Source organism: Electrophorus electricus, chromosome 1 (genome assembly GCF_013358815.1).
Source record: "Electrophorus electricus isolate fEleEle1 chromosome 1, fEleEle1.pri, whole genome shotgun sequence".
Lineage (NCBI taxonomy): Eukaryota > Metazoa > Chordata > Actinopteri > Gymnotiformes > Gymnotidae > Electrophorus > Electrophorus electricus.
This window is the reverse complement of record NC_049535.1, coordinates 14,443,394-14,458,980: the sequence shown is the minus strand read 5'-3', so window position 1 is coordinate 14,458,980 and position 15,587 is coordinate 14,443,394. Positions and strand designations below refer to the sequence as shown.

Sequence of the window (15,587 nt, the reverse complement as noted above, 5' to 3'; positions counted from 1 at the left end):
TGAACAGCACGTGAACTGTGAATCTGTAATCTAACATTGCAACTCGTTAAGAAATCACTCATTGGGCTGAGTGATTCAGAAGGGAACTCTCAGAAAGGATGGAGTCCAGTGACTCGCTATATAATAAATAACGGGCTACCTGACAATCCTAACGTATCCTACCACACCTGTTCGTGCGGTCATTTATATGCCAGTGGTGAAAGCTGTCCGCCTGTCTCTGTGCGCCTGTCTCGGTTTCCCGTTTTAGCAGTAAACCCTACAATGTCGATTAAAAAAAAAGATTTGAAGACAGCACTTACTTGGGTGGCGACAGCACTCCATCATCCTAAAACAGCGAACTTCTACAGAGCGGCTTGGTAGGATTTTTCCGACAAGCTTGGACGCATTGCACGCTGGTCAGTGGTTCCAGCACACCGCCCTGGAGCCGGCGAGTTCCTCTCTACGAGCAGCACACCGCCATCCCCGCCCCGAGCCGCGCAACTGCTATACTGGCGTCAGACGTTTCCATACAGAAGTGCGCAGATCCGAATGCGAATAAAGCGCAAGTCGTACAGTAAAAGTCGTTCCTTGAGTCTGAGAAAGGCAAACTAATAATAAACTAATGTTAATAATAATAATAATAATAATAATAATAATAATAATAATAATAATAATAATAATAATAATAATAATAATAATAATTGTTTTTTTCCGGACGACTAATGATCATGCAGAAGAGATGACAATAATGTAGATTATTACTGTGGAGTGTTATAACTTGACTCGAATATTCAACTGCTCTTTATCTGCCTTGTGATAATGTTACACCTGTTGACGTATCAGTACGTTTCAGAGTGAAGCCATTCAGGTGAGGAGTGACGTTTTCACGATTAAATTACAACTTGCTCGATTTACCACCAGTGCCATTTGCGGGCATGCTGCATTGCCAGGTTCTGGTACTGGGGATATGTCACCATCCAGAATTTAGTACCATCCCTAATATAGCGCACCTGATTCGGTAACCAAGGCCTCCGGTAGCGTCTCTAAGGGCGGTAGACCACCGGGTTCTACTATTCCGCACGGAGCCGTCTGTGTGTTACACTCATGCCCAGTAGGGGACACTGTAGTCCACTCTGAAAACCAAGAACAGCGAGCCGCTCTGGACCGAGAAATTAGCTTTGACGTAAGCACGTCATCCTCAGATGTGATTACTGCGGATCTTCAAAATTGGGAACTCAATAAAAAAAAAAAAAATGTAAAAAAAAATAAAATAAAAATAAAAAAAGCACACACACAATGTTCACAATCAGAGCAGTTATCAATTTAAAATGACTGATTAATAATAATTAGCTGATTAATAAAATAACAGCAGATACAAGCCAATCTTATTCCTGGTTGATAGCTGGAATCGTTAAGGCTACAAAGAAAATGGACATCCACTGCCTTTATTCATAGCCTAATATTTTGTTCTTATGCACAGTAGCCAGTAAGCCTTCTACATTTACATGCAAATCAAGCATCTCTGCCAGCTTGTTTGCGATTATGCTTTTTTTAATGCTTTTTTTTCTTGGCTGAACAGAGTGAGGAGCGCAGGCTGAAGTGTTCATTTATATGATGAGGTCTGTATGTTGGTCTTGTTCATTACTATCATGTTGAAACATCTCTGAAGGCCCAAACAGACTGTCCAATCAGTGGAAGGGAGGACGCTCTGCCTGTGCTCAGGTATGTGCTATTCTGTGAATAAACTCCTTTGCGTTACTAGGATTGGCAATTCAGTACTGTTGCCCTTTGACAACAATTACATGAAAATACTGTTTTACAGAAAATTTCAGAGTGCAATAACCCCTTAAAAATCTTGAGATTAATTTCGATTATTTACATTTACACAGATTATTCTGGATAGTATTCTTACTGAACCACCGTTTGCTTTGATAAGAGCTTTGAGTCTGTCAAGTGAAATTCTTTCCCCCTTTTGCATTGTTTAGGGGTGATTATGGCTCACTCTTCCTGGCACATTTACTCTGGATTGTTCAGATAGGATGACATTTGTGGACTGCAGTTTTCAGACAGTGCCTCGGACTCTCGATCTGGCTTAATATCTCGATTTAGGATCAGCTATTGTAGAACACACAACTTTTGTTTGGCATGGAAATCAACATCGTAGGGGTTGTTGCTAAAAGTGCTGTGTAAAAAAGAAGCTAGTAAAAAATAAGTAGAACACACCCAAAGCGTCCCTGGGCGGGCTCAAACCACAAGCTTCTAACTAACAGCCAAACACACTAACTGATTGCGCCACAGAGACAAAACAGTCACACCCTTTCTTACAGTTCTCTAAAAAAAAAACAACTAAATCACCAGACCTTCTGGATTTCGATTGCTTTTGATGTAAGGATGAGCCACTACAATGAGAAAGCAGCATTAGGGGAAGCCCTAAACACACACCCACACCCACCCACACGACGCTAGTTTCCCTGTTGGCATGGTGTCTGTTGACAAATAGTGTGTGCAGGATTTGCACTCCAAACCGCATTTTAATTTTGGCCAAAACCCTCCATTATCGTTTTGCTTTGATACTGAGTTTTGCATATTATGATGCAATTTCCAATTGCTCACATTTGAGGTTGCGTCGCTGCCTTACAGCACATTCATACAGGTCTCAGTTTCACTGAGAGACAATTGTGCCATGGTGTAATATAGTTTTTCACTTTGTATTATAGAATTGTAAAACAGCAGTGAAGAATGTGGGTAAGTTTCTGTACTTTCTACAAATAAAATTAGTGCAAACCTTCCATTATAGTGTTGCATTTATATCTGCACCAAATATTTATAGAACATAGACCTAATTCATTTGGAATTGTTACAGGGGATGGATATAAGTCTAGGGAAAATTCAACTATAACTTATAAAAAGTCTTCTTTGTGTTTATAATAAGTGCATTTCAGTCACACCAGTCTACTTGTCTAGCAGCACTGTTGAAATGATTGTCATATCATCCTTTAAAAAGGTTTTTTTAAAGGTTTTTAAAGTGCCAGTAAGGAAGAACATTTTAAAATAATATTATTTGATTCCTCAGATTTATAGTCATTGGTATACAGAGTGAACTATATGCTAAATGCCATAAATTAACAAAAGTGAAGAACTAACTAGGTCTTTGTGGAGCTGTCACCCCAGTAGTGATCAGTTACTTTTACCATGCACTATATTAGTGAAAAAAGTACAACACCACAGAATAAGCTGGGTAAAAATGTTGAATGATGACCAAACCGTGTTAAATCACAGGCATAATTGAGGCATGTGATAACCACCAATAAAGGATGACCTAAGAATTATGTGACCAGTTTCATGTATGACCCCTTCTTTCCTGACCACGCATGTGAAATTGCATAGCTGTGTGAACAAATATGCAGATTTTACTTTCAAAGCATCGATTTTCAGGTAAGATAATTTTTTCACCAAGTCTATATTTTGATTGTTCGACACCGATAAGCTTGACAAACACGGCCATAAAACCCTTCCCGAACTTCATCCTTTCAGTCACGTGCCAATATCTTTTTGGTGAACATGTATGCCCAAGGACCTGATTTCTCAAAGGTAATGTGAATTTGAGATGCAGCTGAATTAAATGTAAAACCCATTTTACCTTCTTGTCCCCAGCACTTTTTCAAAGCAATGTGACACCTACACGTTAAAGGTGAAACATCCAGAAAGGGTGTTGATGTTTTAATGTTTTATGTTTCACGAATTATTAGAAATTGGTGTGATGAGTGCCGGTGTTACATGAGTATGGTGTCTTCCATATTACAAGAATGGTTTATCTTTGGAAAGCTGAAAAACTATTTGCCAAACTGGACCCAATACTCTTGCAAAACATTTTAAAAACAAATACATTTAATGTATTTAATACGTCACCAAACTTAATGAGTATTCTATCCAGAATGCATCATATGATGCCTTTCCAAATATCAATACATTTATCACAACCACATCTATCATTTGTCATATGTCCCCTTTATCATATGTCCCCTTTGTCAAACATAAAATGGCCATTTATTGAATTTTAAAATTCAATTTTTGCTGCGATTGACTTCCTGAGGACGTTCCTGTCTTGTTCTTCACTGAGCCACAGAATTTTCTCAGCTTGAGACGAGCTAATATGGACACCCATTAGAAACAATGCGTTCTGCAGCATGTCTAGTAGTTGCAGTCAGTTCTCCACGTACAGCCGACACACGCCACCAAAATGACCCACTTATTTTCTCAAACAACGCAACTGCTCAGACGTACACTAGCCAGGCCTGTAAGCTTCCTATTGCACTTATGCTTGTGATACTTCTTGGTCACCATGGCAACCATTTGTGGATTTTAAATTGGGTCCTCCCAAATGAAAGTGAGCTGCAGATTATTAGGGAACCTGTTGGAGGTTGAGAAAGTTCAAACAACCGTGAAGACGTCACATAAGATTTCCGGCGGGGTGAAAGGGGAAACAGCATGGATTCCAACCGGTGTCATTTTTGTGGAAAGGAGGTCTTAACCTAATTGCATTTTTGGTTCTATTGCTGTCGAAAGCCTGTATGAAAAGATGGCGCTCCAGACGTGCACACACAGGCACGCGGATGTTCATACGGCCCCGCTGTGATGTGACTGGAAGGTTCTGTGGTTCTGCTTCTAGGATACGAAACATGGTTTAAAGGTATGCTTCCTGAGAGATTCGTCCATGTATTGATATTTAAATGCAACATGTTCACGCTATTTTGAGCTCACCACTTAAGTTTTATTTATTAGTAAATTACTAAATAATGTAGACAGTCGGTGCACAACCAGAGAGGTGGATAGAAGAGGTGGACATTTCTGTGTGTTTGTGTGTATTAAAAAAAAAAAAAGAATGAGGTGTTAGCAAAAATTAAAATAAAATATCAGACACGTGGCTGTGAAACGCTCTGACTTTGCCTGAATTGATGTATTAAGGCTACAAAGGTGTTTTCCCAAGCAGGACTTCACAAAACAAGCCTTCAGGCTCGAGACGGCATAGACTGTGCAAACACTTACCTGTGTGGCAACTCCAGCTGCTGCTACTCAAGCCAATCAGTGGGTTAAATTAAATCCATGCCTCTGTAGCTATCAGCAATTGGCAAATCCGTGTGTGTGAGTGTGTGCGTGTGTGTGTGTGTCTGTGTGTGTGTGTCTGTGTGTGTGAGTGTGTGTGAGAAAGGTAGAGGCCTAATAATGTGAAATGACGCTCAGTCCTGAAGGGAGCTTGACTTCAGCAGAGACGTCCTCAGGAACACAGAGGGTAGAGCCTCAGCAAATTGCTCTTCTCTGTAGGAAACGGTTGGGCAAGACAGGAATCTAGTAAGATTACGAATACAACACTAGTACACTAGAATAGTACACTAAAAAAGTCATTTTTCCACTGATTCCTCTTTACATTTTGAAGCATACTAACACCTAGTGGCCTGGAAGTCTCAGACATTCTGTACTCAGTCTGTTTTATACATGGCCACTGCCATGTGGGTGACCGGCTCCATGGAGCATAAACTGCCTCATTAGAGGACCACAAAGCCACTTGATTCTTCATCTCAAGTCACTTGTACCTTGTAAGAAAAAATGTAAAAATAATAATCAATTTCATAAATATTGTTTGCTACTTTTTTTTGAGGGGGGGATAACTTTTTGCTCCTTTAAGATAAATATAGCCACAGTTAATGTGTCTTTGAATCCCTTGTTCTCTCGAAACATAGATACCGTAATAACACGTACTTGTACTTTGAGAGGTTCTCAGTGATTTAAATACCCCACAATCACCAGATGACAAACTCAATTTTAGTGCACTTTCCTTTGTCTGTCTATGTAAGGTTGTCTCTCATGACGTCTCTCATGTCCTCTCTCATGTTGGCTCTCGTGTCTCGCCCTGTTTTGGTTTAGTGTAATTCTGAGCCATTTCTTCTGTGGATTTGGCCTCACTGTGTTTGCTATTTTCTTCCTTTGGTCTTCTGTTTGATCATTCGACCTGTTGCTTTTCTTGTTTTTGGACCGTTGCCTGTCAGGTTGTTTGTTTGTTTGTTTGTTTGTTTCGGGTAATGCTCTCTGGCCTGTTTTCTCAGTGTGTTTGCTTTGATGTTACTGAACCTAATGAGCAGTCTTTGTTATGTAGTGGCTATACCATAAATGCAGGTCTAAATATAGGTATAAATATATGGACAGATAACTAAAACCTAAAACATGTTTACAGCACAAAACTACCAAAGCTTTCGATTTCCAAACATCCAGAACATCAAGCAGAACCTAAGAGAGAACAGACAGATGGAGACGAACCCCAAAGCCAGCGGCTTGCGAACAAGACCTACTGCCAGTTAGGTATCAATCAAAAGGATATTCAGATGGAAATATTTGAAAGAATTATTTTTGTTGTTGTTGTTGTTTGTTTGTTTAAATACCTTTTGTGTGCAATGCTAATCCAGAACTCATCTCTGACATGAGACAATGGAGATGTTATCTTCAGCACTGTGCTGAATAATTTTTTTTCACAGTTTTTTTTCTTTTTAGTCACTTTTCAGTGGTTCTTTCTTCGAAGCCGCATGAGGCATGGGCTGGGATTGTACATTTCAGTACTAGACTGCAAAGCATTTACTGTTTATGCGATAATTTTAATAACAGTTCCTTACATGAAAATGTACTGTAACAGTGTATTCATTATTAGGATATGGCCATTGGTATTTGCGCTGGCGTTGCTAGGGTATTTGTAGAGCTGCATGACTTATTTGCACAGTATCCAATGTACTGTTCCTCTGCTCCATCGCCCCTATATCACAGTGGCACTGTGTGCTCAAGGGTCTGGCCAGGACATTAAAGTAGTTATCTGGTGTAAACATGTACACAACATAACAGGCAGGTCTCAGAGAGAGAGAGAGAGCGAAAGAGAGAGAGAGAGAGAGAGAGAGTATAAAATGAGTATATATGTTTAGGAGACATACAGAGAGAGGGAGAGAGTGTATGTGTGTGTGTGTGTGTGTGTGAGTGGGTGTGTGCATGTGTGCACACATGTATGTGTGTGCGCATGTCAGCAAGAAACATCAAGAGTGTGGTTGCGTGTGTGGGGGGCAGTGTGTGAGAGGAGGTGGTAACTTATGGGGGGAGGGTAGTGTGTATGCGAGGAGGTGGTAGCTTGTGTGGGGGGTAGCGTGTGAACAAATGAACATTACAAACATATCTTCTCTGTATAATGAGCAGAAAGAACAGGATGGAAGAGTGTAAGGAGGAACAACACATCAAGCTCATGAGCAGTTTAATGAGATAAAAAAGAATATGAAGACAGACAAAGTTGAAGAAGAAGAAGAAGAAGAAGAAGAAGAAGAAGAAGAAGAAGAAGAAGAAAGACTGAAATACTCAGAGGATGAGGATGACTGAATGAAAGGATGAAATGGAATCTCATTTTTTTCATTTAAAACCAAATATTCTCCAACTTCTCCTTCTCCACTAAACAAGAACTGTTCCAGCATTTAACTGATTCATTTATGAGTTAGACCTACGACAGTTTTTCCATGTCATTAGGCCTTACTGTTAAGTCACAGTGATTAGTGTTAAAACTTAATACATTGTAGCTCTTAACGTGCAGCACAAGTTCATTCAATTAGGCAGGATGCGCTTAGGCTGGCGCGAACCGCTCCGCGGCCATTACTGGGAAGAGTTGCAGTGCAAAGCATGGAATGGGTTCGGAGTTTTCTGCAGTACATCTAAAGGAACCCGAGCACTACACACACAAACACACATGCACTGCACACACAGGCACACACATGCAGATACATAAACACTCGTGCACAGGTTCAAGGCAAGACTGACGGATAATTTTTTTGGTCGCTGTTGTGTTTCTCCTTGACCCAGTGTGTCTCCTCGATCACGTGTTTCTTGTGTCCTGGGGTCTGAAACAGAACTGGTTTTAATGCTGATTAAATGGGGTCTCAAGGACCGGGGTCAAGGAAGCATCGTGAGGAAGTGCCTGCAGTCCTGGAACTCTTTTGGGCTAGACAGGTAGCCATACTTTTAAAAGCCACTCAGCATTTCTGGGCAGGCGGGTCGAGGTAGCAGGATGATCGGAAGTCTTGAGTAGCTGGGATAATCAGCATGAAACCTGCAGTGAGCCTGTTTTTTAGATCAGTCTTTGAGGCCCAATAGAGAGTCATGAATTCGAAAAATGAGACAAACACCTCATTGAAACGCTGCATACAAATATCTGAAGGATACAAGACGAGTCCAGAGGAGTTCAGCAAACAAGACGTGTAGGGAGAGTTAGGCCAGTACCCTGTATTAATCCGCACTGAAAAAGAGCCATCACTTTCTGAGAAACACTTAAGAAACAGTAACCCTAGCTCCTACTGTTTCAAAGCCCTAAAGAGCTGAAGAAGAGATGAACACTGACTAAAGTCTTCTCATTCAGCTAGTCCCGAAGCTCCACACGCTCCCACACACTAACCTCAGGACAGCGACAACCTTTCTGTCAGGATTTGACGTACACTAATCAACACACAAAGAGAAAACTACATGAATCATTGGACTGAAACAACCAAAAGCCATTGTATGCTTCAGTGCTCTCTGTCCCTACACAGAGAACACACAGGGGCAGGTTACCTAAGCACCGTGACTAATAATCAGAAAAGAACTCTGCGCAGGTACATGCTGAGTAACCACAGCCTGGCAGCAGAGGCAGGCAGACACAGGTGCACCTGGTCGCCCAAACCACAACCCCTCTGTGCCCGCTATAGTCGAGCTGGAGCAGAGACAGTGCCAAACATCCTCACCACCTGTCGCCAATATAAACCACTACAAGACATACTTGACCCCAGATTCCAAACTTTCTTTATCCAGAATTTAAAACACTGAAAGATGAGTCTGCAAAACCCTCCGCAAAATATTTCCATGGTTATCACATACAGGGGGAAGAGAGAAGTCCTCAGTCAGGAGCCACATTACATTAGTTCATGTTGCTCTCTCCAGTACAGTTCATGTACTACGTACAGCATATTGTATGTATGTGTATATATACAGTATATGTATGCACATCACTCTATATATACACTGTATATACTGTCTTTAAACATTCTTCTTTGTGTAAGTGTTACTTCTGTATGGTTTAGCAATAAAACTCATTTATATTGAAACTGAAATTGAAAATTGAGAGCGAGAGCGAGAGAGAGAGAGAGAGAGAGAGAGAGAGAGAGAGAGAGAGAGAAAGAGAGTGAAAGAGAGAGAGAGGCCAGCAGCCAAGAGAGGATAAACAAGGGAAAGACAAATGACAGAATAGAAGGATGAAGAAGACCAGAGAGAAGAGACTCTGGAAGGATGAAGTGTCTGTGATTGATGAATGAGAGAGAATGGAAAGAAACAGCAAAAGACATATAAGCCACCCTGAGCTTAGAATGATAAGGGATTGATCTGTCCATAACTGCTTTCGCACCTTCAAACCCCAGGCAATGAACGGAGGCTCACTTCCTAGGCAGTGGCCAAAATGGTAAACACACACACACACTCACACACACATATGCAAACACGCACACACATATGCACACAAGACTCTCAGCTATCCTCTTTATAGAGATGTCATTTTTGAGAAAAACACTGCAAAAAAGCTGCTTTAAAAACCTGTGGTTTTGAGTAATTTGGTTTTGTAATCAATATGGTCACCTACCCATTCTTCATACAGAATCATTACTTATTAATCTGCATTATAATTCAATTCAAACGATGTATTTGGGATCATCTGACTGCTGCCAAACTGTTACTATAGTGATCAGACTGCTCTGCTCTACTCAGTCACACCAGTCTCTCCCTTTCGCGCGCGCACACGCGCGCTCGGTTACCTGGACACGCGATGCCGCGCGGCGGCTTGGCGCATTCCTCGCTCAGTTGTAGCCCCGCGCGTGCCGCTGCTCGGGGAGTCTGTGCTCGCGTCTGAGTTTTTTTATACTGACCACAGCTGACTGCATGTGCACCAGAGCATCGCGGATTGTGCAAGGTAAGTTTGCTTTATTCCGTCTAAACGTTTGTGAAATTATTTTTTACATTCTTTTAAGTACTGCGCTCTGTGCCATATTTAGTTTGTGAGTAAAATGTGAGGGAATTTTGCACAGTATGTCTTAGGCGCACATGTTACCACGTTACTGGCAGCGCGCAGCTTCTGTCTCTGTGTCGTGAATGAAAGGAGCGTGACGGAAGAGTGCACGCTCCTCTGACCAAAGTTAAGTCCGCACTTCACGTTTAGCGCCCAAACCGTGTTTATGACTTTGACAACTTAGACATGTCGGTCATTTGTCAAGAAAACAGCAAGAACATCTGTCAAAGAAAGTTGCTTTTTTTCTTAAACATTTTCATATGTGAACCCCATGTGATTCTCAGCTGGTCATGAGAATTAAATATTTACAGTTTATTGTTGATTGCTGTGTGCAAGTGGTGTTACATTCTGGACAAGCAATTAAACATCTGAATAACAGGAGCTTACATACGCAACAAGAGCATAATGTTCCCGTGTATTACCCAGGTGTAGTGTATTACACAGCTGTAATGCTATTTGGTGGTGACACTGTTTATATAGGCTACTTGTACATGTAATATCCATTTGTGTAGGTTACTGCTATCAGAACCCTGAGTGGAAATTTATCCTATTCATTCTCGAGATCATCTTCCTTAAATAACACTGTGTGTGGGAATCGACAGCTGCAATTTGGGGAACAACTGGCATGGCACCTGCTTGGAAATCACAGTTGGATGAGCAGGAACCACAACACCACATGCAGAGAGAGGCTGTCATACAGTGGAACTTCTGATGCTGTTCTACCTCTCCCTATGCATCTATACCTGTCCATCTGTCTGCCTGTCTGCTCATCTGTCTGTTTCACTGTCCATCTGTCTGCCTGTCTGCTCATCTGTCTGTTTCACTGTCCATCTGTCTGCCTGTCTGCCCATCTGTCTGCTTGTGTGTCTACCTGCCTGTGGGTCCATACCCTTTCCGACTGCCACGGAAAGTGAAAAACTCCTGACGTTGTATGACCGTATGAGTTTTTTTGTACATTATCATCTAGCCTGTATACAACACAGCGTAACCTTGTGATATTTGTAGCCAATTTAATATCTGAGCAGGAAGTTGTTACATACCATTAAGGCAAACAGAAAGAATCTGGCAGTTTTATTATTTGTGCACACCTGTGTTTTCATTCCATACATGAATGTCACCATTTTAATGTATAAAAATGTTACATTTTATATGTATAAAAAAAACATGGCTTTGTGCGTCTGGGAAATGGATTTATTGAAGAGCCTCACATAAATCAAAATGGCTGCCCTTTTGTCTGCTTAGAGACCCATTAATTCAGATTAAAGTCCACAGCTGTTCACACTACCGCACCTCGCTTCAGTTTGACTGATGGAGGGAAAAGCGTAGCTGATTGGTGCCCTTTCCTCCCCCTGTTGGTGCAATTAGAGTCTCTTCACTAAACACCATCTCTCTCCACCTGCCAATCTGCCCCCTTTCAATAAGAATTAGACTGATGGAGAGACTAAAAGCTAAAAAAGAGAAAGGCAGGGAGAGAGTGAGGGGAAGAGAGAGAAATTAGGAGCGTTGCTGTAATTGTGCTCCATCCTGCGCAAAAAACCCTGCAAATGATGTGAAGCCTCAAGCTCCATGTGTGCTCATTCAAGACAGGCTAATTCCACCACAGCACTGGGTGGCAGAGCCAGGATTCAGGATGGGTGGTTCTGCAGGACGTTTAGCAGGATGCTGCAGTGATCAGTAAAAACACAGCTGGGGTCAGTGAATGTTTTCTAAATGGTAAGGTTGAGAACCTGCTTCTCTCAGGTCATTTATTAGCAGTGCGCTGGGCTGGCAGTGTGAACCCTTCTAAGAACATACACATTAAAATCACACACACGCACACAAATTTGTTTTAATACCTTAAGGGGTCGTAAATACATCATATATGTATTATATATATGTAACTAGCTACATGTAGTAGGAATTTCCTAAACCCAACACTTAAACTTGTCCTACCTCAGTAACCAAGAAGAAATGGTTTTGAATGTTTAGTTATAGAAATAACTGGAACATATAGCTTGCTTTTGTAAAAAGCACTTAACCATGTCAGGACCATGCTGTAAATGCACATAAACAAACACACACACACACACACACACACACACACACACACACACACACACACACACACACACACATTACCTTTAATTTAAGCAATTACACTTAAGTGACAGAAACCAATTTGCCGATGACTTACCGAACCCTCTGCTGTTTTCTTCAATATAAAGTGAGATTCTGCAAATAGAGAAATGTGGTGAAAAAAGCCTTCTTACTGCAGGCTGCTTGGGGAAAATTGACTTTGCTAATAATACAAGTTTTATATTACTTTTACATTTTATGGTTATGATTGCCACCACGCAGCCCCAGAGAGTCACTCAGCATGTGTCCTGATGATTAATAAAATATTCATACTTGAGACATTTAACAGCTAATTATTATCGTATTGTTGTGACTCAGTTAAGCACTGGGTTTGTAAGCCAGCGCTTGGTAAAAACGCAAAATACAATTTTGGTAGATTTGGAAGTTTGGTAGAAGTCACTATAATAATTAAATTATTGTACTAATTGAATGTTTGGATGAAACATTCAATTATTGTAATAACTCCAAGGTTTCAGTCAGTTCTCACCTTTAGGTATTTATGTATTATGTATAAATAATATTTAAATGTGCCCACCATCATGAAAGTGTGGTAGCTCACCCAGCAGAGTGTCGGTGTCATCTATCTGTCCCGGGGTTTGAGCCCCATTACAGAAAGATCCAGCCATGGACCCAGCACAGCAGTTAGACCTAGAACAGGTAAAGGCGGCTCTGACTAATCAGTGGGTGACTATTGATTGACATGAGCAGGCCCTGCAACAGATCATTTCTCACAGGGCCTGACAGACCTCTTGGCATGGACTAGCCCTGATGCTATACAAATGTCTGTGCCTTTGGCTACTCCTAGTCAGGGAGGCAGCTGGTGCTGCTGCAGCAGCAGAGCCAGCCCAAATCTGGCCTATCTCATGTTCAGAGTTGTTGCTCCCTGTCTCTGAGTGCTATGCTGGTGAAGCAGGAGGTTGTAGGGGGTTCCTCCTCCAGTGCTCACTGGCTTTTGAGCAACAGCCCTCTCGGTTCCCCACAGAGTGAGTGAAAGTGGCATACATCGTATCCCTTCTGACTGGGCAGGCTCTGGCATGGGTCACCCCAGTCTGGGAGCACCAAACTGATGTTTGTTCCACTTCGGCAGAGTTCGCTGCTGCCCTCAATTGGACTTTTGACCATCCGGTCACTGGAGGGGAGACGGTCTCCCCTCTCCTTAATATATGTCAGGGAAAAAAAAGCGGTGGCTGATTACGCCATGAAATTCCGCACTATGGCGCCCGAGAGTGGTTGGAATCCCACAGCGCTGACGGCCACTTTCCACCAGCGCCTCAGCGAGGAGCTTAAAGACGAAATGGCCCACCGAGACACTCCCGTCTCTCTCGACAACCGGATCGATCTGGTGTTACGGATCGACAATTGCGTACGGGAGAGGCACAGAGCACGAGGAACAGAGGTCTGTCGAGGTCCTTGTGGAGCTCCGCCCACCCTGTTCATGTGCCTGACAAGCAGGGGGAGTCTGGACTCCAGCCAATGCAGCTTGGACACACCCACCTTTCTCAGTGACGCGACGCTCGGACGCCGGGAAGGGAAGTGTCTATACTGCTGAAGCTTGGGTCATCTTCACCCAGCTTGTCCTGAGTTCTAGGGAAAAAGACAACGTCTGTCAGGAGAGGGGCGACCTCTGACGGACTCAACCAGTCCTCCCCAAGCTCAAGGGTTGTTCCTCAGTACCACAATTGCTAGGGCAATGTCTGAAACGCGTCTCCAGGCATTTGTGGACTCGGGAGCAGCGGGCGACTTTCTTGACGCTGGGTTAGCCAACCAGTTAGCCCTGCCACTGGTTCCACTGGACGAATCCCTACGCATTGCTGCCATCGATGCTGCCATCGATGGTTAGCCATCAAATCCGTCCAGTCACGTTGCGAGTCGGCCCACACACCGAACAGATTGCATTGTTTATTATCCATGCTCCCAACTTGCAACTGATTTTGGTGTATCCCTGGCTTCAGCAACATAATCCTCATATAGATTGTCTGAGTCGGTCAGTGCTGTCTTGGAGTTTGACATGTCAGACCTCCTGTTTGCAGCTACCCAAGCCTCGGTCTGGGTCTGGTCATAATCCCAACGGTCCGGACCTGTCTCGAGTCCCCCAGGAATACTGGGACCTTAGGGAAGCATTTAGCAAACAGAAGGCCCAACTATTGCCTCCCCACCAGCCGTATGACATGGCCATAAACCTCCTCCCGGACTCCAGTCCCCCTAGAGGCCACTTATTCTCCATTTTGAGGCCCGAACGTCAGACAATGGATGAATATATACAGGAAGCCTTAGCCCTAGGATTCATCTGGCCATCTACTTCCCCGGCTGGTGCGGGGTTTTTCTTTGTCGGGAAGAAAGACGGTGGGCTACGCCCCTGTATAGACTACCGGGGCCTTAAGAAAATAACCGTCAAGGACTGCTATCCATTGCCCCTCATGACCTCCACATTTGAGATGCTGCAGCAAGCCTCAGTTTTGACTAAACTGGACCTGCGCAGCACCTACAACTTGGTGAGAATCAAGTTTCAAGTTTCAAGTTTCAAGTTTGGTTTATTTGTCACATACATAGTCATACACAGTACAACACGCAGTGAAATGGTGGAGAGTGCTCTGTCCAAACTGAGGAAGAGAACCAGGGGTGCATAGAGAAAAAAATATATATACAGATAAATATATATTCTATGTATGTACAAAAATATATTAACAATGTATGTACAATATATGTATATTATGATTATATACACAATGTACAATGTATATGGTTGAGTATATATGTACACAATCTACAGAATGTACAGATCCATTGTATAGTACCATATCTACAGTTGTTGTAACAGGTTAATTGAGTATAAATCTAAATCTATATATACAGATGTACAGATATACAGTCATGTTACGTGGTGGTGGTCCCCACAGTTTATCAGTTTCCCTGATTCAGGGCCCGAATGGCCTGTGGGAAGAAGCTCCTCTTCAGCCTCTCTGTCTTGGCCTTCAGGGAGCGGAAGCGCCTCCCTGACCTCAACAGAGAGAAGAGTCTATTGTTGGGATGGGTGGGGTCCTTCACAATTTTCCTGGCCTTGGTTTGGCACCGCTTGTAGTAGGTGGTCTGCAGGTCAGGAAGTTCCGAGTGAGTGATGCGCTCTGCTGAACGCACTACCCTTTGGAGTGCTTGTCTGTCCTGCTTGGTGCTATTTCCAAACCAGACTGTGATGTTCCCCGTGAGGATGCTCTCGATAGTGCAGGTGTAGAAGTTCCGCAGTACCTTGGAGGGCAGTCTGAAGTCCCTTAGGCGTCTGAGGTGGTAAAGACGCTGACGAGCCTTCTTTGCCAGGCAGCTGGTATGGCGGGACCAGGACAAGTCCTGCGAGATGTGAACACCAAGGTACCTGAAACTATCTACTCTCTCCACC

At 42.8% G+C, this 15,587-nt stretch overlaps 1 protein-coding gene across 1 annotated transcript in view; it reads right to left on the bottom strand.

The window, feature by feature from the left end:
• The window catches only part of cyth4b (cytohesin 4b), an 11,206-nt gene extending 10,705 nt beyond the window's left edge, over nucleotides 1-501 (bottom strand). The window contains exon 1 of the mRNA XM_027014429.2: nucleotides 300-501. Within this exon, the coding sequence (XP_026870230.2) occupies nucleotides 300-324 (25 nt within the window). The 5' untranslated portion in view covers nucleotides 325-501. The remainder of the gene's footprint in view (nucleotides 1-299) is intronic.
• Between the last annotated feature and the right edge of the window lie 15,086 nt (nucleotides 502-15,587).